At 42.7% G+C, this 26836-nt stretch overlaps 1 protein-coding gene across 6 annotated transcripts in view; it reads left to right on the top strand.

The window, feature by feature from the left end:
* The window catches only part of PRIM2 (DNA primase subunit 2), a 309939-nt gene that overhangs the window by 166746 nt on the left and 116357 nt on the right, over positions 1-26836 (top strand). For all 6 annotated transcript variants that reach the window (XM_073336325.1, XM_073336323.2, XM_073336328.1 and 3 more), the window contains one exon: positions 6273-6340. In XM_073336325.1, the coding sequence (XP_073192426.1) occupies positions 6273-6340 (68 nt within the window). The remainder of the gene's footprint in view (positions 1-6272; positions 6341-26836) is intronic.

Consider the following 26836-nt stretch of genomic DNA (forward strand, 5'->3'; position numbering starts at 1 on the left):
TAAAGTCAAGGAATAACACATCCACTGCTTTCCCCTCATCCACAGAGCCAGTTATCTCATCATAGAATGCAATTAGGGTAGTCAGGCATGACTTGCCCTTGGTGAATCCATGCTGACTGTTCCTGATCACTTTCCTCTCCTCTTAAGTGCTTCAGAATTGATTCCTTGAGGATCTGTTGCATGATTTTTCCAGGGACTGAGGTGAGGCTGACTGGCCTGTAGTTCCCTGGATCCTTCTCCTTCCCTTTTTTAAAGACTGGCACTACATTAGCCTTTTTCCAGTCGTCCGGGACGACCTCTGTCAAGGTTCCTTCCCCACTCTGAACTCTAGGGTACAGCTGTGGGGACCTGCATGAAAACCTCCTAAACTTACTTTCACCAGCTTAGGTTAAAAGTTCCACAAGGTACAAACTGTTTTATCTTTTGTCCTTGGACTTTATCGCTGCCACCACGAAGCGTCTAACAAATATATAACAGGGAAAGAGGCTGCTTGGAAATGTCTTTCCCCGCAAAATCCTCCCCAAACCCTACACCCCCTTTCCTGGGGACGGCTTGATAAAAATCCTCACCAATTTGCATAAGTGAACACAGACCCCAAACCCTTGGATCTTAAGAACAATGAAAGAGCAATCAGGTTCTTAAAAGAAGAATTTTAGTTGAAGAAAAAGTAAAAGAATCACCTCTGTGAGATCAGGATGGTAAATACCTTACAGGGTAGCCAGATTCAAAACATAGAGAATCCCTGTAGGCAAAACCTTAAGTTACAAAAAGACACAAAACCAGGAATATACATTCCATTTAGCACAGCTTATTTTCTCAGCCATTTAAACAAAACAGAATCTAATGCATATCTAGCTAGATTACTTACTAAGTTCTAAGACTCCATTCCTTTTCTGTTCCCGGCAAAAGCATCACACAGACAGACAGAGCCTTTGTTTCTCCCGTCCTCCAGATTTGAAAGTATCTTGTCTCCTCATTGGTCATTTTGGTCAGGTGCCATCAAGGTTATCCTAGCTTCTTAACCCTTTACAGGTGAAAGGGTTTTTCCTCTAGCCAGGAGGGATTTTAAAGGTGTTTACCTTTCCCTTTATATTTGACATCCCCCGATCGCCATGAGTTTTCAAAGATAATGGCCAATGGCTCTGCAATAACATCCACCAACTCCTTTGGCATTCTCGGATGCAGTGCATCCAGCCCCATGGACTTGTGCTCGTCAAGCTTTTCTAAATAGTCCCTAACCACTTCTTTCTTCACAGAGGGCTGGTCACCTCCTCCCATGCTGTGCTGCCCAGTGCAGTAGTCTGGGAGCTGAACTTGTTTGTGAAGACAGAGGCAAAAAAGCATTGAGTACATTAGCTTTTTCCACATCCTCTGTCACTAGGTTGCCTCCCTTATTCAGTAAGGGGCCCACACTTTTCTTGACTTTCTCCTTGTTGCTAACATACCTGACGAAACCCTTCTTGTTGCTCTTAACATCTCTTGCTAGCTGCAACTCCAGGTGTGATTTGGCCTTCCTGATTTCACTCCTGCATGCCTGAGCAATATTTTTATACTCTTCCCTGGTCATTTTCCAATCTTCCACTTCTTGTAAGCTTCTTTTTTGTGTTTAAGATCAGCAAGGATTTCACTGTTAAGCCAAGCTGGTCACCTGTCATATTTACTATTCTTTCTACACATCGGGATGATTTGTTCTGGTAACCTCAATAAGGATTCTTTAAAATACAGCCAGCTCTCCTGGACTCCTTTCCCCCTCAGGTTATTCTCCCAGGGGATCTTGCCCATCAGTTCCCTGAGGTTGTCAAAGTCTGCTTTTTTGAAGGCCAGGGTCCGTATTCTGCTGCTTACCTTTCTTCCCTGTGTCAGGATCCTGAACTCGATCATCTCATGGTCACTGCCTCCCAGGTTCCCATCCACTTTTGCTTCCCCTACTAATTCTTCCCGGTTTGTGAGCAGCAGGTCAAGAAGAGCTCTGCCCCTAGTTGGTTCCTCCAGCACTTGCACCAGGAAATTGTCCCCTAAACTTTCCAAAAACTTCCTGGATTGTCTGTGCACGGCTGTATTGCTCTCCCAGCAGATATCAGGGTGATTGAAGGCTCCCATGAGAACCAGGGCCTGCGATCTCGTAACTTCCATTAGATGCCGGAAGAAAGCCTCGTCCACCTCATCCCCCTGGTCCGGTGGTCTATAGCAGACTCCCACCACGACATCACCCTTGTTGCTCACACTTCTAAACTTAATCCAGAGACTCTCAGGTTTTTTCTGCAGTTTCATACCGGAGCTCTGAGCAGTCATACTGCTCTCTTACATATAATGCAACTCCCCCACCTTTTCTGCCCTGCCTGTCCTTCCTGAACAGTTTATATCCATCCATGACAGTACTCCAGTCATGTGAGTTATTGCACCAAGTCTCTGTTATTCCAATCACATCATAATTCGTTGACTGTGCCAGGACTTCCAGTTCTCCCTGCTTGTTTCCCAGGCTTCTTGCATTTGTGAATAGGCACTTAAGATAACTCGCTGATCGTCCCGCTTCCTCAGTATGAGGCAGGAGCCCTCCCTTGTGCTCTCCTCCTCGTGCTTCCTCCCGGTATCTCACTTCCCCACTTACCTCAGGGCTTTGGTTTCCTTCCCCCAATGAACCTAGTTTAAAGCCCTCCTCACTAGGTTAGCCAGCCTCCTTGTGAGGATGCTCTTCCCTCTCTTCGTTAGGTGGAGGCAGTCTCTTCCTAGCACTCCTCCTTTTTGGAACACCATCCCATAGTCAAAGAATCCAAAGCTTTCTCTCAGACACCACCTGCGTAGCCATTCGTTGACTTCCACGATTTGACGGTCTCTACCCGGGTCTTTTCCTTCCACGGGGAGGATGGACGAGAACACCACTTGCGCCTCACACTCCTTTATCCTTCTTCCCAGAGCCACGTAGTCTGCAGTGATCCGCTCAAGGTCATTCTTGACAGTTTCATTGGTGCCCACATGGAGAAGCAGGAATGGGTAGCCATCTGAGGGCTTGATGAGTCTCGGCAGTCTCTCTGTCACATCGTGAATCCTAGCTCCTGGCAAGCAGCAGACTTCTTGGTTTTCCTGGTCGGGGCGGCAGATAGATGACTCAGTCCCCCTGAGGAGGGAGTCCCCGACCACCACCACCCGCCTCCTTCTCTTGGGAGTGGTGGTCGTGGAACCCCCATTCTTAGGACAGTGCATCTCATGCCTTCCAATTGGCGGAGTCGTCTCCTGCTCCCTTCCCTCAGATGTATCATCTAGTCCACTCTTTGCATTAGTACCTGTGGAGAGAACATGAAAATGGTTGCTTACGTATATCTGCATTGCTGGTACATGGACGCTCCCCTTTCTTCTTCTGAAGGTGACATGCTGCCAAATTTCTTCACCGTCCTTCATATCTAAAGCATATGGAATACACATGCCAATTGTACCCTGTTCATCTCTTTCTATCCAAAATGCCAAGGTTTTAGTGTGTCAATGTTGCTGCAGGGAAGGTGTTAAAATACTGTACCACATGGTGTGCTCGACATCTGGGAAACTGTTCACACAAGTCCCTCAGGACACTTGATGAAAAAGTAAGTTTCATTCCTATACACAGGCATTGTTAGGAAGGTATAATGGGTTGGTTTCCCCATAAGTCCTTGCTTTATATGGAAGGAACTTCCTTTCCTGCCTATTCTACTACAATAAAAATCAACACTCTGCGAAACCTTTCCCCTCTGTCTGTGATTGCTTGCTTGTTACTTCCCATTAGCGAGAAATGAGTAGTAAAGCTCTGCAACAAAGAGAAATTTCTTACCTGAAAAATGTCATACAAATGTTTAGCATATCTGTTGTACGGCAAATGTTAACCAAGATGATGATGGAGTACAAAGCTGGAGAAGAGGGCACTCTGCTTAAGGAATTTCAACAAATCAAAAGGGGAAGTTCAACTAATTTGTTCATGTTCGGAGCTCAAGTGTATTTGTGTTTCTACATGTTTGTATGAATACATAATATCTACTAAAATTTTGTGTTCTATCAAACACATTCTTGCATCTTTATAATTTTGCTGCTTTGCATTATGTAATTTTGCTTCCCTAAACTAGTATACCTGTTGTTGAAGTATTTCTGAACAAATGGAACACCGTTTTTGAGGATATGAACAAATATATGTAGATTTACTGGTGTTTGGGACATTAATAGAAGTTGCTTTCATATGAATGTGTTAGCCATTTAAAATAAACAGTATCAAACTTCTCTAGCATTTTCTATAAAATTGTTTTTGATTATAATTAAATTTTTTGTATCTTTTAAATATTAAATTAAAAGAGAAGTAGGTGTTACAAAATCAAGATGAGTTATTTTATTTAATTCATTATATTAACATTCTAAAAGGTTCAGTTCTCTTCATGAATATCATTTCTGCTTTCTCAAATAAAAAAAATAATGATCAGAAGTATTAATTTATGTAAATTAAAGGGATGGCACTAGTATAAAACAACTGCTTTGTAAAACATTTTACTGTTTGATGCTATGAAGACAAAATGTTTGGGTTTTCTGCCTGAAGAAATTAGTAAATTGATGCATAGTATAATAAACCACCATTTAAATCTGAATTTAGCCTAGTAAAATACAAGATCCACAGGATTTTTCTGAAATAGTGGCAAATAAATACAGTGCTTTAAATGTGTATGTAGGGTTATTTAAGATTAATAGGGCATGGTTATTTTCTGTATGTAAAGTAAGAATATGGTTTGCAAATAAATTTTTACCAGTTTTATGGAATATTGTCAACAAGAAATTATTAGGTTTTCTTGCAGTCCCTAATGAAGGTGAAAGTTATACTAAGGAAGTTATAATCAGTCTGTTTAGATTTAGAGTTTCATTTTCGGTGATAAACATTGATAAAATTTCCTTACTAAATATTTCAGTGATTATGATGATGATGTTGTTCATCATGCTGCTATTGCTAAAATGGTCAAACGTTGTTATTGACCCCTGTTGCCAGCATTATAGAAAGTCACTCCAATTTGCTAAGGCTTCATGATCTTAGTCCTTAATTTTCTTTATTGTAAAAGAAAATCCTCTTTGTTTTTGTGAGTTGTGGAATTGTGTGTGCAGATTTTAAATATTTTTTTATAATTAACATGAATTTCATAAAGTGAAATATGTCGAAATCTTTGTTTGAATTCTTTGTCATAGCTAAAACCACAGCCCATGAAGTTTGACTATAAGAATAGAATTTGATTTATATTTAAAGGAAAAACATAATGAATTATTCTGCCACCAGATAACCTCTATTTTCTTTGTATCAATTCTCGCATCTAAAGTTTTCTGCCTTGTCTGTCAGGTGTTCATAAGCCGCATGTTTCAAGGCAATCATATTAGACTTCTTCCCTCCCTTCTTCCCTGTTTCAGCAGATACAAAGTTAGAGAGCATCCTTTTTGGGTGCTAGCTTCAGGACTCTACTACATACACTCTTCCACTGTGCCATCCAAATGCAGACTGTATTTGGAAGCAGTTAGACTCCTCGGATGTGAGTCTTTGGGTTACACTAGATATCCTGGGTGGACTCTGTAAGTCTATGAAAACTGCTAGAATGCTTCCAATTCGCACTGTATATATTAAAATGGAAATAAGTGCATGCACATCATATTAGTTTGCTAATGCACATCTTTCCAGTCTTCCAATGAGACAGGTACTTGTAGAATTTGCAGAGGCTAACTGATAATCCTCCTGAAAGGAGTTAGTCTTAAATAATTATGCATCTTTAAATAGTTACGCTAAACAGGTAAGATGGAAAGTTTACAGGACAAAGTAACATACCATGATTTATACAGAGGCATCAATCTTTGTATACATTTGTGAAGAACCACACAATATTTATATAAATCTGAGATTGTCTACAAATCTATTTTTATTTATATTTTATAATGTCCATGGGGCATCTATGTTGAACATTACTGCCGTCTAATTTAAATATGCTTTGTTAAAAGTAAACATAAAACTCTCAGACACTAGGCTTGCTATTTAATTAAAATAAAATTAAAATCAAATGCATTTTTGAATATGTAACTCCATTAATTTATGGATAAATATTTCAGTTTACTACAGTTTTAGAAATACTGTATTTTGTCACATTATCAGATATATGGAGAAAGTTTAATGTGTCCCATGCTACCCTAAGGAAAAAAATATATAACTGAAACAATTTCTTATATCAGTGCTGCTACGTTATCACATTCTCTAATTCTAAGATTTTGTTAACTGAAATCTTGTTTTCTTCTAGCTGACAGCACGATCACTGCCTGCTGTACAATCTGATGAGAGACTGCAGCCTTTGCTTAATCACCTCAGGTAACATGAATAAGAAACATACATTTATTCTTCCATAAATTTAAGAGAATTATATTTGTAATCAAACTTCTTCAGATCTGTATTGATGGATGAAAATGGAAAAACTGAAATAAAATGTGTTCTTTTCATTTCAATGCCATATTGATAGGAAAATGTACAATTTCATAAAGAAAATGTAAACATTTATTTTGAGTCAAGTATGTGACATTGCCTTTACAAGAACAGCTAAAGAAAAATGTTCCATAGCTGTTACCAAAACACTTTTTCTCTCGTAGGTTATTTTATATGATTAGATGTAAAATTATTATTCAGATTCTTCATGTACAGAAGACAGCAAATTCAAAATTATGGCACCCAGAGCATTAACTTATTTTATGATGTGTTTTATCCAGGAAGAACATATCTCATAATCCATCACTGATGAATGAGTCCACTGGTGAATGGATTATGGAGGTAGCTCTAAACTGTGAACCAGTAGTATGGCCCTTTGGACTCATATAGTAACAAGTAGCCAAATCATCCTGTATAAGAACAACAGGAGATAGTGTTCCTAACTGAGCTCCTACCTTTTCTTAATTTTCACTCCCAGCTTTTCTTTTTATATTTTTCATTTTAGCCACAGAATCAGTCCTTGCCTTTTTTAGACGACTCAGCTACTTCTCTACCTTGTTTGGAGGGGGTAATTTGTCTCTTGGAGGGAATAGCCACAAGAAGGGGATTCACATAGCCAGTGATGTGCACAGTTTCACATGGATGTGTGTGTAAAGCAGCTGCTTTTTCCCCCCATTAATATATAGCGCCATAGGAAAGCATGACACTTCACAGATAGAAGTGTGACATTTTATGGTGGCTTTAAAAATGAATATATTACTGCCATGTAACTTTTATTTGTGTTGATATATGTAAAATGAACTTTTCGCTTTTATTAACATCAGGACAATCGGAAGCAATTTCATATCTTGTTGGGTTTCAAAGCAAATTGTATTTGAAAAAGTTATTAATAACTTTGTGCATATATATGTATTGTGACAAAGTTCCTCCTCTATGTTGGTGGGTCTTGTGCTTATTGGCGGATTTGCTCGCCTTGGAGCTTCACGGCAGCCTTCAGCTTGGCCGTTTTTCTGAACCCACAATCCAGGTCGACCACTCCTGTGTCTGACCAGGAGTTGGGAGGTTTGGGGGGAACCCGGGCCCGCCCTCTACTGCGGATTCCAGCCCAGGGCCCTGTGGAATGCAGCTGTCTAGAGTGCCTCCTGGAACAGCTGTGCGACAGCTACAACTCCCTGGGCTACTTCCTCACGGCCTCCTCCAAACACCTTCTTTATTCTCACCATAGGACCTTCCTCCTGGTGTCTGATAATGCTTGTACTCCTCAGTCCTCCAACAGTTCGCGTTCTCACTCTCAGCTCCTCATGCCTCTTGCTTCCAGCTCCTCACAAGCGCACCACAAACTCAAGTGAGCTTCTTTTTAAACCCAGGTGCCCTGATTAGCCTGCCTTAATTGATTCTATCAGCTTCTTGATTGGCTACAGGTATTCTAATCAGCCTGTCTTAATTGTCTCCAGAAGGTTCCTGATTGTTCTGGAACCTTCCCTGTTACCTTACCCAGGGAAAAGGGACCTACTTAGCCTGGGGCTAATATATCTGCCTTCTATTACTCTCCTGTAGCCATCTGGCCCGACTGTGTCACAGAATATAAGGGTTAAATCATATTTGAGAGAAGAGAATTAGAAAATACATCTGTTAAAAATGTGCCTATTGTGTGCGTAGGTATGCTGTAAATTCACACCATTTATATGTGTAATATTTATAGTTGCGAATGTGTATTCCAGTCAGGTGTGTGAGCACCAAGTGCACTGAAGCCAGAGAGCTTTTTGTAATAGTACCTGTCTGGGTGGTGCACATTCCTTAAGTCTGCTCATGAGTCCTCATGAGTCTACATAAGTGTGGCACCACCCTGAACTCCTCACTTCCTTTGCACCACCTATGGCCCATGTCAGAGTTCCTCAGGTGGTTTACCTCATGGTTGTTTTAGACTGGGCAGTCAATGAGTTACTTCTCTGCCTCCTTTTCCTGTTAATAGTTAGGGAGTGCTTAGTACACAATAGCTAATTTACCTTACTGCTTTATTTGTTTCAGTTAATTAATTTTCAGTGAGAAGCTCTGGTGGCATGTGCTCACCTGGCTTTAAGCACTGCTCATTGTGTGAGGTACCTAGTCTGCATTGCCTTTTGTGCCTTAGTGAGAGACCTGTTAAAGAGAGGTATCTGCTGTCCTTTCAAGGAAAAGCATGAAGATTTCCAGAGATCTGCACCTCAAACAGTCCCTCATGGAGCAGGCAATGACACCCACCTCAGCCCCACCCACTTCAACTGCTCTCCTTATCTCTTGGGCTGCTACAGAGGCTTCAGTGATTTCTGACAGACCCTGGACTTGGACTCTTCTCCTTGGAGAAAGAAAGGTCAGTCTTCCTTTTTGGAGTCTCCCTGAAAGAGGACCCATAAAAAAGACTGGAGCTAGTTCAGGTTGAAAAAGGACTCTTCTCCTTTGAAGAAGGACACAGAACATCACTGGAACTCCTCAATCACTTAAGGTGGAACTGGCTGTTGACCATGTCTTCCGACATGGCAGGAACATATTGGTACTTTACCATTGATTCTGGTACTGTCTCTGGGATGGACGTTGAGTCCAGTACCAAGGAACACAGTTCTGGCACCGGCATTATTACCACCAATGACCCCACAAACTTATGAGACATCAAAGGATTTGCTTTGCCTCTGCACCCTTGTCTCTCCTGTGGTGCCGGAGTCTTTTGTAGCAGAGGCACCTCCTCCTGTTCTTGGCTCATCCAGATCCACGGCTCTGGTATAGACACTCTAAACAGCACCATTGTCAATTCCAGCTAAGAGACACTGCAAAGATGTGACTTTGACTCAGTCTTTAGTACTGATGCATATCTGTGGCTTCAGTATTGCCGCAGTCGTTAGGTTGGGTAATGACTGTGACTTACACTTTTGCACCAGCAACAACATATTTGTTGGTACCAAGTCCCTCCACATCTCGAGGTGCATCTGCAGTAGCAGCTACTATATTGGCATCAGCACCAATATTGGCCTCTTCTCAATGGGCCACAGATAAATCAGAATGCCAAGTGGCCACTTCAGGGCTAGAATCCCTATTCAGATACCGCCTTGCAATTGAGTTCAGAGTCTCCCTCCTCTTCACCGATCCTTTCCTAGGTGGAGTCGGTCTAGCAAGTCTTCAACCAGCTCCTGAAGGAAAGCATTGTTACAAAGAACAGGACCTTTCATATAGCAGAGATTGATCATCCTGGCCTGGTTCCTACTGGTTGCCTAGTCCCTGCATGTTTCCTTAGGGGCCTTTTTGTAACTCTTGGTGTATCTCCCACTCTCCCAGGTCTTGATCACTGGCACACTTGAGCAGAAGGTCACCAGACTGTTCTCATATTTTGGAGGCCCATGCAGATACTGGTCACCCTGAGAAACCAGTTCTGCAGGATAAACCATTGCCAAAGGAGCACATTCTACTACAAGGGCACACACGGGCCCCTGTTAACTTGTCGTCGCCCTCACCAGTCAATTCCATGGCCCCAGATTCCTTGTCTCCAGTTCTGGAGGATTTTAAATTCTATCGAGACCTACTGAGGAGGGTGTCAGCAGCATTGGGCAATCAAGCTGAGTTTGTACAAGAGAATGTTCTCAAGCTTATTGGACGTTCTTTGGGTAACAGTCCTTGGGAGGCTAGCTCTCCCTATATATGAGATTGTTTTGGAACTGGCAAAGACCTTGTGGCATGTGCCAGCCTCCTTAGTGCTGACAGCCAAGTACACAGGCAGACAATATAATGTCCCAATCAAGGCTTTGAGTTATTTTATTCCCCTCTTCACCCAACTTCCTCGTGGTCATTGCTGCCATTGAGAAATCACATCAAAGGAGCTTCAGATCAAATCCCAAAGAGAGAGAGTTAAGTGCTTGACTTACTGAGGAGAAAAATGCAGCATGTGTGTAGCTAACTGGTGGGTGCTATTAGCAAAATATAACTTTGTAAACTGGGGTGCAATGTCCAAGTTTACTGACAAGCTGCCTGAAGATTTAAGGGAGGAGTTTAGAGCTTTCCTTGCAGAATGCCACTTTGTGGCCACACATCGCTCCAGTCAGCACTCAGTATCTCAGGTGCTTCTTCCAGGATAACGATCCCTGCAATAACAATGAGGAAAATCTTGTGATTACAAAACTCCAGCGTAGCCCCTAACATCCAATGAACCATAGAGGATCTCCCTTTTGATGGTCAATTTTTGTTCTCTGACAAAACTGTTGGAACTTTGCAGTCATTTAAAAAACTCCCATGCTAAGCTCTGTTTGTTGGAGGCCTTTACTCCTGCCCCTGAGAGAGAGCAGTACAAGACCCTGCAACAACAATACTCTCAGCAGCCGCCTGAAAACCCTTTGGGCAGAATGACTTTTAGAGGAGGAGGCGGAAGTCACAGAGAAGGAGGTCCTTTAGCTCCAACTCAAATCAGCCAGCCTGTCCTCAGTTGTGGGAAAGCAACACATTTGACATTTCCCTTGAACATATCAGTGCGGTCATCAGCAATCTTTCTGCTGTTTCCCCTCCATTTGTGGAAAGATGGTTCCACTTCTTCAAAGCCTAGGAATCCGTAACAACAGACAAGTAGCTCCCAAGCATTATGTGACTGGGATACTGTATCCAATTCCTATCCGTCCTCTTCTCCCACCCACCTTCCCTGACCCTTTTCAGGGAGCCTCTTTGTGAGTCAGTATTTCTTCAGAAAATTCAGACTGTGTGCGCCTAATGGTACACTTTCTCCAAGCAGTGTTTGTTAAAGCACTTGCACCCCCACCCCCGCATCTCCAAACATTCTGAGTGTGACCCTATAAAAAAAGGGTGCTGTGCCCTCTACTGCATCAGTTCTTTCCAACCACTGTGTCAGATGGAAGTGAACTGCTCCAGGCTATTTGGATCTGGGTTTTTCTCCATTCTCACTGTCTTGGTGGTAGTTTAGAATAGCTTATAGTGTAGTGATAGTGATATAGTTAAGCTAATTAGTAGCTCGATTGCGGGTTATGTCAGAACTGAAGACAAAAATGAAGCTGGGGTTCAAAAGAGATGCTTCGTGCCCAGCTGTCGCCCTGGCATTGGAAGACCATATCAGGCGCATGCAGTGCGTGGAAGAGGGCAACTTTCCATCTGAGCGTTCCACCTGCTGGACTTTCAAGCTAGAGCTTGCAAGGAGAGGCAGAGCAGATTGCAGCTGCTTCTCTTTAAGGAGGCACTTGAGGCTAAACTGGTGCGTTCCAGGCACTTGTTGGATCCAAAGTCTAAGAGACCAGTCTTGGGTCCTGTGACTTCCTCCAGCAAGTCAAAGCAGCTTAAAGGTCCAAGGATATCAGAACCTTTGTTTGGTCCAATTCCCAGATTCTGCTACTCAGGGCTTCAAAGACATTGTTGATTGAAAAAATTACTGCCTGCTATGGAACCAAGAACCTCGTCGTCTGCTCTAGCTGTGTTGGTTCTGGAAAAGAAGGCAAGAAGAAGACAGACATGTTAGCAATGTCAGATCCTATACATCAGGTTTGTCAGATCAGTCTGATTCTGACAGGGTCTCTGTGGCTCTGAAACTAAGCCCTGTTACAGTTTCAGCTTCAAGGACCTGAGTATTTCATTGGTCCTGTTCCATCTAGGTTTTCCACTCTGGCTTCAATCTCTGCTCTGCTCCAGGTCCATCTTTGGTTCCAAAGAGGGCTTTACTTTGGTGACCGATGTACATAATTTGGCTTCTAAGCATTCCTCTGCTCTGACGAAGATACAGAGAGCCTGGAGGAAGACGCAGGTTTCACCAGTTTCAGAATCTGTGTTGTCTTCACCTGAAAAAAGGAGAAGAGCTGAGGAGATCTAGTTTTTCTCCTGATTCATCTATACCACCTCTTCCTAAGACTCCTACAGGGTCTCCACAAAGAGCTTTCTGTCCATTTATTTCTCTCTCCACCCTCTGGGTCCCATGCTGTCTCAGGCATGCTTCATCCCAGATTTGAGGCTACATCTGTGATTAGAGGAGAAAAGAAAAAGAATAAAGAAACCTGTTTGCTCCCGGTTCTTGCCTCGTTTTTCTCCTCCTCCTGCAATGTTCTCAGATCCCAGTTGCTGGGGAGATTGGCAATCCAGGGCTCCATGGCCTTCCTGAGTGTCACCACCACAGGAAATTTTCAGGTGTCCTCCTTATGAATGGAGAGGTGATGTTTCATCTGTAAAGGATCTGGCAATGATCAAGTCCTTGGATTTGGTTCCACCGGATCCATCTGCATCTCAGACAGTGGCGCCTGATTCTCTCTCTGAAAAAGAAGATGAGAAGATAGCTTTTTTTTTTTTGAAAACTGATACAGACTATGATCCAGATCTATCAAGTGAGCGTGTTGGAGTGGCTTCTGCTTCTTCCCCTTGTGAGGACACTCCGCAGTTCCACTACCTGATGGATTGCCTTCAGTAGCCATGGAGGAAACTTCCCATCTGATCAGCATTTGCGGGGCTATCTTGAAGAGTAGGATGTTGTTACTAATTCTTGCTTTGCTGCACCCTGCTAAGATGGTTTGATCCACTTCTACCTCTTGCCAGCCTGTTTCCAAGACGGAAGACAAATTATATCAGATATCCTTGGAGGGTTTTTTATATTCTCTCACACACCCTGTATTTAATTTGATGATGATGATGGCTATGTAGCAGGTTGAGGTCTGGACAAGCACAAACCACTTCAGCTGATGGAGAAGGGAAGAAGACTGATTCCCTAGGGAGAAAGACGTTCTCTTTTTTCTCACTTGGAATTAAGGTGATTGTGATGGGATGGCTGCCCCTCACTGGCAGAAAAGGGATTAAAAGAAGCTCTAGGGAGGCTGCACCGGAGGCAGCCAATCAGAGCCAAGCAGGCCCGTATAAAAAGGGAGCTGCAGGACAGAGGAGTTCAGTTCTCTGCTGGGAGCTCAGGGAGGAAGGACTGTGTCTCTGGAGGCCTCAGAGAACTGCCAGCGCCCTGGACAGAGCAGTGCTTCAAGCAGGGACTGGGGAAACTAGAGAGAGCTCCTGGCTAGCTGCTAGGGCCTGCAGGCTAAGACCCTGAGGTAAGGGCAGAAGAGGGTGCTGGAGCCACATTGGAAGCAGCCACAGGATAATGGACTGCAGTTGCCACTGAGGGAAGTGGCTCGACAGAGATTGCAGGTCCCCCGGAAGGGGGGAAACAGAGTGTGGCACAGCTGGACGGCAGCATCACTGAAGAGGATGCCAGAGTCCTGGGAGTGGCACGTGTCCTGGAACGAAAGTGACGGCGGTGAGGCACCACCTGAAAAAGGAGCACTACCATGCAGAGCTAATTCCCAAAACAACCAATAGGAGGTGCCACAATGGTGAGTGACCCCTGTCACAGTGACAAATTATCAAGCTGTTATGGCCCGCCATCAATTCCACTTATGGAAAAGATGGGACTTTTTGTGTAGAATCTGGCAGATGACAAAAGGAAAATGTGATTCTATTGGAGGGTCAAAATGTGGCAAAGGACGCTCCCAGGGCTTTGTTTGATGCCTCGGACTCTTCTCCCAGACCACTGGCTCTTGCCGTTAAGATGAGAAATGTGTGATTGGGGTCGCAGGGGAGCCACACTGAGGTTACTTTATTAGGGCAGACTGCAAAGAATGGGGCAGATAATCCTCAAATCTTGTGGTCATTCAAATACTTAGATCCACCAAGCTAGCCTCAAAACTGTTTCTGCAATACCTTACTTGTTATCCAGAAGCCAAAACACAGTTTCCTTAAAGCAAACCAGCCTTCGGCCTCCATCCAGACACCCCAGTCAAATATGATGAGGATTACTGAAAATCGTATTCATCATATAAGAAAGTTCTACCAGTCCCAAAAGATTGGACATATTACCTCCCTAGTTAATGAATATTTCAGATCTTACCCAAATACATGCTTACAGTCAATTCTTATTAACTAAACTAAAATTTATTAAAAACGAAGAGAGTGAGTGTGTAGGTTAAAAGATCAGTATACATATGGACATGAGTATAGTTTTGAGATCAGTTTCATAGCAGAGATAGTGAGCTTTGGAGTTGCAAAGAATTTTTAGAATTAGTCCCTAGATTCAGTCCAATGTTCTGATCCAGGGGGGACTGGAGATCTCAGTCTTAAGCTTCCCCTGTATAAAGCATCAACCAGATCTGAGATAAAAAGGATCAGTACCCAAGACACCTTTATACAGTTCCAGGCCTTCCCTTGAGAGCTCGGAGTTCTTAGGTGAACAGTAGGCAGTCATAGAGACTTTGAAGTAGACCTATTTCCTAAGCATCACCAGAAATTAGCTACACGGATTAACATAAGGCAATTGCCTGTTTTCCACCATTTGCAGGTGATTTAAAGGTTAAGATCTCCTTTTGATCTCTGATTAATAAAATACAGCATAGACAGGAACTGTTCAATTACATTGTTAACCTCTATCAATATGTATGTAAACACACAAAACCACAAAAATTATCTACAGTATGTCCCTGAAGGTTGAATTGGGTCATTTATCCTGTAGGATGCATAATGCTTTCTGGCCATGTGTCACAACATGTTTGGCCTTTTTGGCATCTCTTCTCTAGCTCAGGATACTGTAATGAAGGTAGAGGATCTCCCCTGCAAAGTGTATGGTCTTTTCAAGAAAAAGATGGATGAGTTGCTGGAAAAGTTGAAGGAGTAAAGATTGACGGCCTGCTCTTCGGGGCTGACTTTTATTCTCTGAAGTCACACACAAATAGAAATGACAATTGGCTTCATACTTTGGATGTAAGGTGAAGTTTGGCCTTTTGTCTGGATAGTACTGGGTCCTTCAGGTTATCTACTCAGCTCTCTGTCTTTTATGCTGATAGCAAGAATTCTGACAATTTCTGTGCAACCATTTCCAGATGGATGACTTCCAGCATCACAACGGTGAACAAAGTAGCAAATACCTCTCCTCCACAGAGACTTCTGGCCCATTCAAAAAGGACTCAAGCTACCTCAGTGACATTTTGGAGGGACGTTCCCATATTGACATATTGCTACTTTGTCCACTGTCATTTAACTCAACATTAAGCCATCACATCTGCTTCAAGATCTGATGCAGATTTTGAAAAAGTGTTTCTTCAGACTCTCATTAGGTGGACTCTGAGCCTAACTGCTTGTGAGTCACCTGCGTGGTATACAGATGTGCAACCACACAAAGAAGAAAAACTGGTTACTTTTCTCTATTGTAACTGTTCTTTGAGATGTGGCTCACATGAGTATTCCACAACCCATCCTCTGTACTCTCTGCATTGGAATCTTGAGTCACAAATTCTGGTACGAAAGCACTGAGGGGGGTTGGGAGCCACTGCCCTCATAGCCATGGAAGGAGCCATGAGAAAGCAGAGCGTATGAGCGCTGCCCCAGTGGGTACTGCTACTGAAAGCGCTCTGGCTCTGGCATACCGCGTGCACATACGCCTGAATGAAGTATGCGTGCAGTTCATATCTTGATGAACAACGGTTACAAATACAAGTGAGTAACTGTTCTGGTGTGCTGTTTTTCCTCTTTTTTCATTCAAACCTCTTTGTAGGATCAACAAAAATGCTCATCATTAGTATAACTTTATTCCCACTGAACTCAATGGTAAAACTACCATTAGTTTCACACTTAGTGCTTTTGAAAATTCCATCCTCTGTGTGAGGAATTATTGGAACATTTCTCTGTTTTCACTGCTGACAATTTTTTCCATAATTTTTATGGGCAGGAATGGTGTCCCTAGCCTCTGTTTGCCAGAAGGTGGGAATAGGTGACAGATCACTTGATTGATTACCTGTTCTGTTCATTCCCTCTAAAACACCTGGTATTGGCCACTGTCAGTCTGATTCAGTATGGTCGTTCTTATAAAAATAAGTGTTTTGTGCCATAATATTCAGAGCCATTGTCGGCCTCCAGGTTTTCTTTTGGTAATGTATAAAAAAACAAAGGGTCAGCTTCTTAAAATTAGTTGCCGAAACTAGCTACCTAACACTTAGAGATCCTTCATTTGTTATGCAAATGGGCAAACCAGCTAATTTTTGATTTTCTTCGTATGTTTGCACATCAAATTGTTGGCACATCAAATTGTTGGCTTTGCATATGCAGTTTAAAAATAAACTTATCCCAATGAATAAGGGACCATGCTAGAGCTAAGAACATCCCCAATATGATATAGAAGTGTATAAGTAAAACTGTAAAGAAACATTGTCACAGCCAGTGAAACCACAAAATATCACATATTTTCTAGTCCCTAAAAAGGCAAAAGAAGTTATAGTTTAAAACTGGTCTTTAGAACTTGAGAATCAGGCTTTGGCAGGGAATAGACAGATGACCTAATCTTTTCCATTATTTATTTCTATGAATTGTGATTCATTTTTATTTCATCTTGCTCACAAAAATGGAAGGTATTTTAGTTGTAGGCTTCCCTCTTTCTTCATCTTATGAAGTTACTTACCGCAATATTTTATTTTTGGCATATGTCAGACAAATAGAGCTTCGTCAGGGGAGCAAAAGCTTAGAAATTATCTGAGAAGAGTGTGCAATTGAAGGTTACTCAGCGCTGATTGGTTGCTAATGCATTGTGTGTTTGATGGCAGCTGTTCATATCTGCTTGTGAATTTTAAATTAGCCAGCCTTCACTTTCAGCACAAATGCTTTTTGCTGAAGTTTACATCTATAAAGTTATTTTTTAAACAATTCCTTATTTTAATGCATGGCCCTGTTTTTTAATGTGCATGGAATTCATTTTGTAATGAGATTGTTGTGTAATAAATACTTTATCTATAGCTGAGATGCTGTTTCTTCCCTATTCTACTTTACTGGTGCTTTTTAATGCTGATTGTACAGTAGTGAAATAAGAAATCATTTTGCAACATTTGCAACACTCACAACTGGCTATAATAAATCTTTAAATGGCTAACATTCTAAGCTACAGTTTTAGTGAGAGGAATTGCTGAGCAAACAGAATTGAAGAGGAAATCATCTTTACATACTATGCTATCATTCTGACATGACCGTACAGAACCTGAAGCCTTGCATGTGACTAAACATGTACATGTTAAATAGAAGTCAAATTTTTGACTCCCAAATTAACTTAACTTTACATTTAGCGTTCTGTATTCAGTGTGAACACATGGTTTCTTGAAGTTCTTCAATTGTAAATACTCTGTACCATGGGGCTAATAAAACCAGCAGGATCTTATTAAAGGGAAAAAAGGCAAAATACCACATTTATTGTGAATACAGAAAGAATCATAGTAAGCGGTTAGTTATAGCTATAACATTCCATCATTCCATTCAATCTCATATTTATTCACACATTCATTCATTCATTCTCTCTCTCTCTCTCTCACTCACACACACTCACACTCACACTCACTCACACACACACACACACACATATTCTGCAAGGTTGTTATCATAGTTACCAGCCTTAGAGTTGCTCATGCCAAGTCACTGGTCAGGTGGCCTGGACACAAGGAGGGAGCAGGGCCTTGTCTGATGCTCGTGGAAGTTAGTTTGCAGAATCAGACCCCAAAGTTCTCACTTTCTACAGTCTATTTTTGTAGGAATTTCTTCCTATGTCAGGCTATGGGAATTGCTTCATCATGCTGTTGCTGCATCAATCAGCAGATAGCACATTCCTGACGGCTCCGCGCTGCCAGATGTTATCTTGTTCTTTGGTTCGCCCATTCTTGAGGCTTTTGGGTGGATTCCAGTCTGCCCTCCAGGGGTCCTCTGGTTTTTTCCACTTGACGCTTTCTTCAGCCGATGGACACTGGATTCTTAGGCTGGCACCTCCCTGATCATTCAGTATTATCCACACCAAGCATCCATCCACATACATCCTCTGACTCTATTTTAATCACAATTGTTAATACAACGAAAGGGCGGGGAGTCTCTGGGTGCTGTTTCTATTGTTACAGAGTATTGCTTTGAGTCTCTCTCTGTTTGAATTGCTTTGAGAACAGACTCTGTCTTAGAATGTACTAACGCAATTAGCAGCTTTCAAGTTTCACACATAGAGGGAGAGAAACAGTACCAAAAACCAAGAGACCTCTTAATTAGTAATACCCTGGAATTTAAACTATGGGAAATCAAACTCATTTGTGATTTTAATACAGAACTTCTTTAATATGATCCAGCACTTGCATGTGACTAAGCATGTACATGTTAAAGAGAAGTCAAATTTTTGACTCCCAAATTAACTTAACTTTACATTTAGCATTCTATATTCAGTGTGAACACATGGTTTCTTGAAGTTCTTCAATTGTAAATACTCTGTACCATGGGGCTAATAAAAGCAAAACAAAAATAACCAAAGTCAGTATTGAATTGTGTTGGGCAGTCCCAACAAACCAATATGTGACTGTGCACTTAATCTGAACATGTGCAGACATGGAGAAAGAACCTTTTTTCCAAAAGTTTGTAACAGCACATCTTTCCTCTGCGGGGGTCGGGGGGAAATACTTCCTTACATCTTTCCTCATGAATTCCTTTCCTTCTACTCGATCCATTCAGGATCTCTTCATAGGTTCACACAGGTAAAATGGCGCTCTTAAACCCTTCCAATTCTCCCTGCTACATCCTTTCTCATTCACTGGACAACACCATCATCCTGTCTGTCACTCAGGCCTGTAACCATGGCATCATAGTCCACTCAGGACCTCTCTCTAGGTTCTCACATACAGGCTCCTTCTAAACTGTGCAGATTCTTTCTGCATATCATCTCAAAGATATGGCCTTTGGTATCTAGCCACACAGCTAAAACTCTCATCCAGACTCTTATCACACATCCCGATCACTGCATCATCCTTTTCTGTGGCCTTGACAAATGCAAACTTGTCCTGCTCATATCCATTCAGTATGCTGCTGCAAAGATGATTTTCCTAGCCATCTTCTTTGACCATGTTACCCATCTCTTTATATTTCTCCACTGACTCCTCTTTTTCTGCTGCTTAAAAATGAAGACAAGTAGCTTAAGTTTGATGGTCTTTCATGGCCTGTCTCCATCCTACCTAACATTTCTCATTCACTTTTGAAATGTCAACTCTCACTGCTGATCAGCTCATGAGCTAGCCTCCATCACCCACTTGTTAAATTTTCAAACAAGCACCTTCTTGCTTTCTCCCCTGTAGCACCTCACAAGTGGGAGGAGTTTCCTGTAAACATCTGCAAAATGAACTCATTACCCTCCTTCAAATTCCTCCTCAAAACTCTTGTTTTCAATGATATCTACAAAAAGTTGACAATGGTTAGGTTACTAATGTGCTAAGGCCACAGCCTATTGTGCTGATGAGTACCGTCTCACTGATTGCTTGTACTTTTCTATTGTTCTGTCAGTGTCGATCTGTTGTGCAGCACTTAGCACAATGGGGTCCTGATCCATGACTGGATTTCTAAGCAAAAAGGTATACTACTACAACTAAAAACAAATCCTATTGGTAGATTTGCATGGAGTCTCTCTAACTTCGGTGGAGTTACACATGGGTAGCTGGAGTGTGCCAGATGATCTTCGCTGGGTCCAGAAGGGCTTTGTTGACAGGCAAAGCTATGCAGGCAGGTGAGGGTGTGTCAAGGTTCCTCCCCCACTCTGAACTCTAGGGTACAGATGTGGGGACCTGCATGAAAAACCTCCTAAGCTTATCTTTACCAGCTTAGGTTAAAACTTCCCCAAGGTACAAAATATTCCACCCTTTATCCTTGGATTGGCCGTTACCACCACCAAACAAATACTGGTTACTGGGGAAGAGCTGTTTGGAAACGTCTTGCCCCCCAAAATACTTCCCAAAACCTTGCACCCCACTTCCTGGACAAGGTTTGGTAAAAAGCCTCACCAATTTGCCTAGGTGACTACAGACCCAGACCCTTGGATCTGAGAACAATGAAAAAGCATTCAGTTTTCTTACAAGTAGACTTTTAATAGAGATAGAAGTAAATAGAAGTAAAGAAATCTCCCCTGTAACATCAGGATGGTCTATACCTTACAGGGTAATTAGATTCAAAACATAGAGAACCCCTTTAGGCAAAACCTTAAGTTATAACAAGATACACAGACAGAAATAGTTATTCTATTCAGCACAGTTCTTTTCTCAGCCATTTAAAGAAATCATAATCTAACGCATACCTAGCTAGATTACTTACTAAAAGTTCTAAGACTCCATTCCTGGTCTATCCCCGGCAAAGCAGCATATAGACAGACAGACCAGACCCTTTGTTTCTCTCCCTCCTCCCAGCTTTTGAAAGTATCTTGTCTCCTCATTGGTCATTTTGGTCAGGTGCCAGCGAGGTTACCTTTAGCTTCTTAACCCTTTACAGGTGAGAGGATTTTTTTCTCCGGCCAGGAGGGATTTTAAAGGGGTTTACCCTTCCCTTTATATTTATGACAGGGTGATTGGAGGATATCAAGCATATGATAAGGCTCTTTAGCCTCCTTGAGAGGGATCCACAAGGAATCTGCAATTCTCTTGACTAGATCCTGGAAGTGTTTAACATCATCTGCTAAGAATGGAGGCAGAGGCATGACAGCTTCATCCGGAGACAAAGACAAGATGTTGGCCGTGAGTGAGACTTCTTCATCGGCTCTAGCTTCCTGTTCCTCGAATTCCTCTTGAGGGTCAGGTCTCTTGGGTGGAGCAGGTGATACGAGTTGTCCTTCTCTATGGTGCTCGATACTATGGAAGATTGTTGGAGATGGCCACCCAAAGGTCCCAATATAGCAAAGGTCATGATGGACAATATAATGTGCATGGATACGTCAATTGTCAGGGAGGAGCCAGATCCTCCTCTCTCTGCACTGAGGCTGTCAAGCTTTGGAACTGATGCATGCACAACCAGCTCATCATCACAATGGCCGATCTCCCAGGAGTTCAGAATGTGACCACAGATGTACTCAGTAGGCACTTCTTCCAAGAACATAAGTGGGAAATAGACCCCAGCATATTACACCACATATTCAGTCAATGCAGGACAGCTCAGATAGACTTGTTCACCACAGAGTTAAACAAGAAATATATCCTCTTCTGCTTGTGGGGTAGTCTGGCTCACCAATCCCTGGGGGATGCTTTTCACCTTCACTGGTCGTCAACTTTCCTGTATACATTCTTGCTGACTCCCCTAAAAGCCAAAGTTTTATGCTCAAAATAAAGACAGACAAGCAGAATCATCCTAATAGTTCTGACCTTGCCCAGGAAAACGTGGTTTCCGTATCCAATAAAGCTGGCCATTTGCTCTCCAGTCACTCTCTACATCGCTCCTCATCTCCTCTCACAGGAGGGTGGGAAGATCCTTTACCCCAGCCTTGCAGTGTTTCATCTCAAAGCATAGTTGGCTGATGGTTCATGGGATTAGAGGCAACCTGCTCAGAGGGTGTCAAAAGACTATTATTACACAGCAGGAAACAATCTACTTGCTACACGTACTCAAAAATGGATGAGGTTTGTCGGCTGGTGTAACCTCAGGCATGTTCCACCAATGATTTCATCACTACCAGATATACTGGACTACATCCTAACTCTAAAATCCTTGGGAACTGTCAATGACCTCCATAAGAGTCCACTTGGCAGCAATCATGGCTTTCCACCCTCCAATAGAGGGTTATTCTGTCTTTGCCCACAGTGAGATTCCTCAGAGGGTTTAGAAACCTCTCTCCACCAATCTAATGCCCTACTCAGGCATGGGACCTCAATCTGGTTCTTAAAAACCTCACAAGACCACCCTTGGAACCAATGGTTACCTGCTCACTGCTCCATTTGTCTATAAAGATGGCATTCCTGATAATATCATGTCAGCACAATGGGTTGGAGAAGTAGGGGCTCTGATGGGATACCCCCTTTCGCGCTATCTTTTAAAGACAGGGTCATACCAAATTTGTCCCCACCCCAAATTTTTACCGAAAGCTTTTTCTAAGTTTCATATTAACCAGCCCATTCACTTGCCTGTCTTCCTCTCCAAACCAGATCTAGATAACCAGAAGGCACTGCTACAAACCCTTGATGTCAGGAGAGCCCTCGCCTTCTATCTGGATAGGACAAAGTCCTTCAGAAAGACCCATAGGTTGTTTGTCTTGGTAGCAGATAAGTGAAAAGTCTAACCAGAGACTTTTGAAGTGGATATCAGGCTGCACTAAATCTTGCTACGAGTGTTGCAATATTCAAACACCTTTGAATATATGTACTCATTCTACAAGGTCCTTTTCCACCTCTGTGGCATTCCTCAAGAATGTGCCCATTATTGTGAAATGTCAGGCCAATATTTGGGCATCTATACATATGTTTGCTGAACACTATACTGTAACTCACAACTCTGCTGCTGATACTGTGTTTGGCTTGGCTGTACTTTCTTCGGTACTACACACTACTCTAAAGTCTCCCTCTTCCCCCTACCTTAGAGGGAACTGCTCAGTAGTCACCTAGAGTGGAGCATCCATAGGGACACTACTTGAAGAAGAAGAAATGGTTACTCATTGTCAAGGTTCCTTCCCCACCTTGAACTCTAGGGTACAGATGTGGGGACCTGCATGAAAGACCCCCTAAGCTTATTCTTACTAGCTTAGGTTAAAAACTTCCTCAAGGACAGGGCAAAGTTTGTACCTTGAACAGTATGCTGCCACCATCAAGCGTTTTAAACAAAGAACAGGGAAAGGGACCACTTGAAGACATCTTCCCCCAAAATATCCCCCCCAGCCCTACACCCCCTTTCCTGGGGAAGCCTTGATAATAATCCTCACCAATTGGTACAGGTGAACACACACCCAAACCTTGGGTCTTAAGAACAATGAAAAATCAATCAGATTCTTAAAAGAAGAATTTTAATTAAAGAAAAGGAAAAATAATCACCTCTGTAAAATCAGGATGGTAAATACCTTACAGGGTAATCAGATTCAAAACATAGAGAATCCCTCTAGGCAAAACTTTAAGTTACAAAAAGACACAAAAACAGAAATGTACATTCCCTCCAGCACATCTTATTTTACCAGCTATTAAACAAAAGAAAATTGAATGTATTTTCTAGCTAGATTACTTACTAACTTAACAGGAGTTGGAAGGCTTGCATTTCTGATCTATTCCTGGCAAAAGCATCACACAGACAGACAACTGTTCCCCCCACCCCTCCAGATTTGAAAGTATCTTGTCTCCTCATTGGTCATTTTGGGTCAGGTGCCAGTGAGTTTACCTTAGCTTCTCAACCCTTTACAGGTAAAAGGGTTTTGCCTCTGTCCAGGAGGGATTTTATAGCCCTGTGTACAGAAAGGTGGTTACCCTTCCATTTATATTTATGACATGCCCCCCAAATCACTGATAGGGTGAAACAATAGCTGAGATTTCTTCCTGGAGCTCTAGGAGAAAACAGAGTTAATAAGACACATGCATCTCTAAATATACTACTGACTGTATAAAGACTAACAATATTTTCCACATCTCAAGGACGATTTTAACCAGTTGATTCTGGGAAACTTTCACGGGAGAGTGCATCAGCCACTTTGTTAGAAGCTCCTGGTATGTGTTGTATGTCGAAATTGAAATCTTGGAGAGCTAAACTGCACCGAATAAGTTTTTTGTTATTTCCCATGGCGGTATGAAGCCACTGTAGCGCATCACGGTCGGTTTGCAGGTGGAAACGCTGTCCCCAAATGTATGGGCATAGCTTTTCCAGAGCCTAGACAATGGCGCAACATTCCTTTTCACTGATTGACTAGTGGCTTTCCCTCTCAGACAGCTTCTTGCTGAGAAACACGACAGGATGGAACTCTTCATTCGGTCCTTCTGGAATTAAGACTGCTCCCACTGCTCGGACGCATCTGTGGTTACTAGGAACGGTTTGTCAAAGTCTGGGGCCCTTAGCACAGGGTCAGACATGAGTGTCGCTTTAAGCTGGTTAAAGGCCTTCTGACACTCTTCGGTCCACTGAACGGCATTTGGCTGTTTCTTTTTGGTTAGGTCTGTCAGTGGGGTGGCGATTTGGCTGTATTGCAGTACAAATTGCCTGTAATATCCAGCCAAGCCTAAGAAGGATTGGACCTGTTTCTTTGACTTTGGGACAGGCCACTTTTGGATAGTATCCACTTTGGCCTGTAGGGGGTTGATAGTTCCTTGACCCACCTGGTGTCCAAGGTAAGTCACTCTGTTTAGGCCTGCCAGTACCCCTTGGTTAAGTCCAAGGTAGAGATGAACTGGGCCCCTCCCAGTTTCTCCAATAGTTCATCTGTGCGTGGCATTGGATAGTTGTCTGGGCAAGTTACAGTATTTAGCTTACGGTAGTCCATGCAAAAACGTATCTCCCCATCTGGTTTGGGAACTAGAACCACTGGAGATGCCCATGCACTGCCAGAGGGCTGGATTACACCCATCTGTAGCATGTCCTGGATCTCCCGTTCTATAGCAGTTTTAGCGTGAAGAGACACCCAATAAGGTTGGGTTCTAATTGGGTGAGCATTGCCTGAGTCAATGGAGTGGTATGCCCGTTCAATCAGTCTTGGGGTGGCTGAGAACGTTGGCGCATAGCTAGTGCACAGCTCCTTGATCTGCTGTCGCTTCATACGCCCAAGGGGAGGTTCACCTCTTTCACGCCACCATCACTTTTCCCTTCGTAGTAGATACCTTCAGGCCACTGTGTCATCTTTTCCCTGGGATGTAAACTGACAAACCTTTAATTCTCTGGAATAAAAGGGCTTTAGAGAATTAATATGGTACCTCAGGCTTTCGGTTGGAGGTGGGGAATGCTATGAGATAATTAACAGCTCCCAGGCTCTCTTGGACCGTGAATGGCCCTTCCCACAATGCTTCCATTTTATGGGCCTGGAGCACCTTGAAGACCATGACCTGGTCTCCTGCTTTGAAGGAATGCTCTTTGGTATGTTTATCATACCAGGCTTTTTGCTCTTTTTGAGCATCCTTTAGGTTTTCTTTAGCAAGGGCTAAAGAGGTTCAGAGGGTGTTTTGTAGGTTGGTTAAGAAGTCCAGAAAGTTAGTTCCTGGAGAAGGTGTAAACCCCTCCCATTGCTGCTTCACCAACTGTAATGGCCACTTAACCTCGTGGCCGTATACAAGTTCAAATGGTGAAAACCCAAAACTGGGATGTGGTACAGCTTTGTAGGCAAAGAGCACCTGCTGCAACACTCGGTCCCAATCATTGGAGTGCTCATCAAGTTTAATGGCCCCCAAAGATCCATTAAACTTCTTCACCAGGCCATTTGTTTGATGATGGTAAGGGGTGGCAACCAAGTGATTCACCACATGAGCTTCCCAAAGGCTTTCCATAGTTCCTGCCAGAAAATTAGTTCCTGCATCTGTAAGGATATCGGAGGGTCAACCCACCCTGGCAAAAATGTCTGCTAGTGCCTGGCACACACTTTTAGCCCTATTTTTGCTTAGATGCTTCTAGCCATTGGGTCGGAAAATCCATGGAAGTCAGTATGTACTCCTTTCCTCTGGGTGTCTTTTTTGGAAAAGGACCCAGAATATTCACAGCTACTCGCTGAAATGGAACCGCAGTGATGGGGAGTGGCTGTAGAGGGGCTTTTACCTGGTCTTGGGGTTTTCCCACTCTTTGGCATACCTCACAAGACCGGACATAGGTAGAAATATCCTTGCCCATTCCCTCCCAGGGGAACGATTTCCCAAATGGTCTTTGGTTCTGTTCACCCCAGCATGGCCACTAGGATGATCTTGTGGGCTAAACTTAAGAGCTTTACCCAGTACTTAGTTAGAAGTACCAACTGTCGCTGAGGATGGTAGTTTTTCTGGTGTCCACCAGAAAGAGTTTCCTTCTATAAAAGTCTTCTTTCTACAACAAACCTGGATCGATTAGAAGAGCTGAGAGGCGATGGGTTACTCCGTGCTGCTGTCCAAGTTCTCTTGAGGCTTTCATCTGCTTCCTGTTCAGCCTGGAACTGTTCCCTTGATGCTGGAGACTTCAGTTCCTCACCTCTGTAAAATCAGGATGGTAAATATCTTACAGGGTAATCAGATTCAAAACACAGAGAATCCCTCTAGGCAAAACCTTAAGTTACAAAAAGACACAAAAACAGGAATATTCATTCCCTCCAGCACATCTGATTTTACCAGCCATTAAACAAAAGAAAATCTAACTTATTTTCTAGCTAGATTACTTACTAACTTAACAGGAGTTGGAAGGCTTGCATTTCTGATCTATTCCTGGCAAAAGCATCACACAGAAAGACAGAACCCCCCGCCCCACCCCTCCAGATTTGAAAGTATCTTGTCCCCTCATTGGTCATTTTGGGTCAGGTGCCAGCAAGGTTACCTTAGCTTCTTAACACTTTACAGGTGAAAGGGTTTTGCCTCTGTCCAGGAGGGATTTTATAGCCCTGTATACAGAAAGGTGGTTACCCTTCCCTTTATATTCGACACTCATCCTGCGCAGTAACCTTGCTTTTTTTTTAGATGT

Source organism: Lepidochelys kempii, chromosome 3 (assembly GCF_965140285.1).
Source record: "Lepidochelys kempii isolate rLepKem1 chromosome 3, rLepKem1.hap1, whole genome shotgun sequence".
In the NCBI taxonomy this organism is placed as follows: domain Eukaryota; kingdom Metazoa; phylum Chordata; order Testudines; family Cheloniidae; genus Lepidochelys; species Lepidochelys kempii.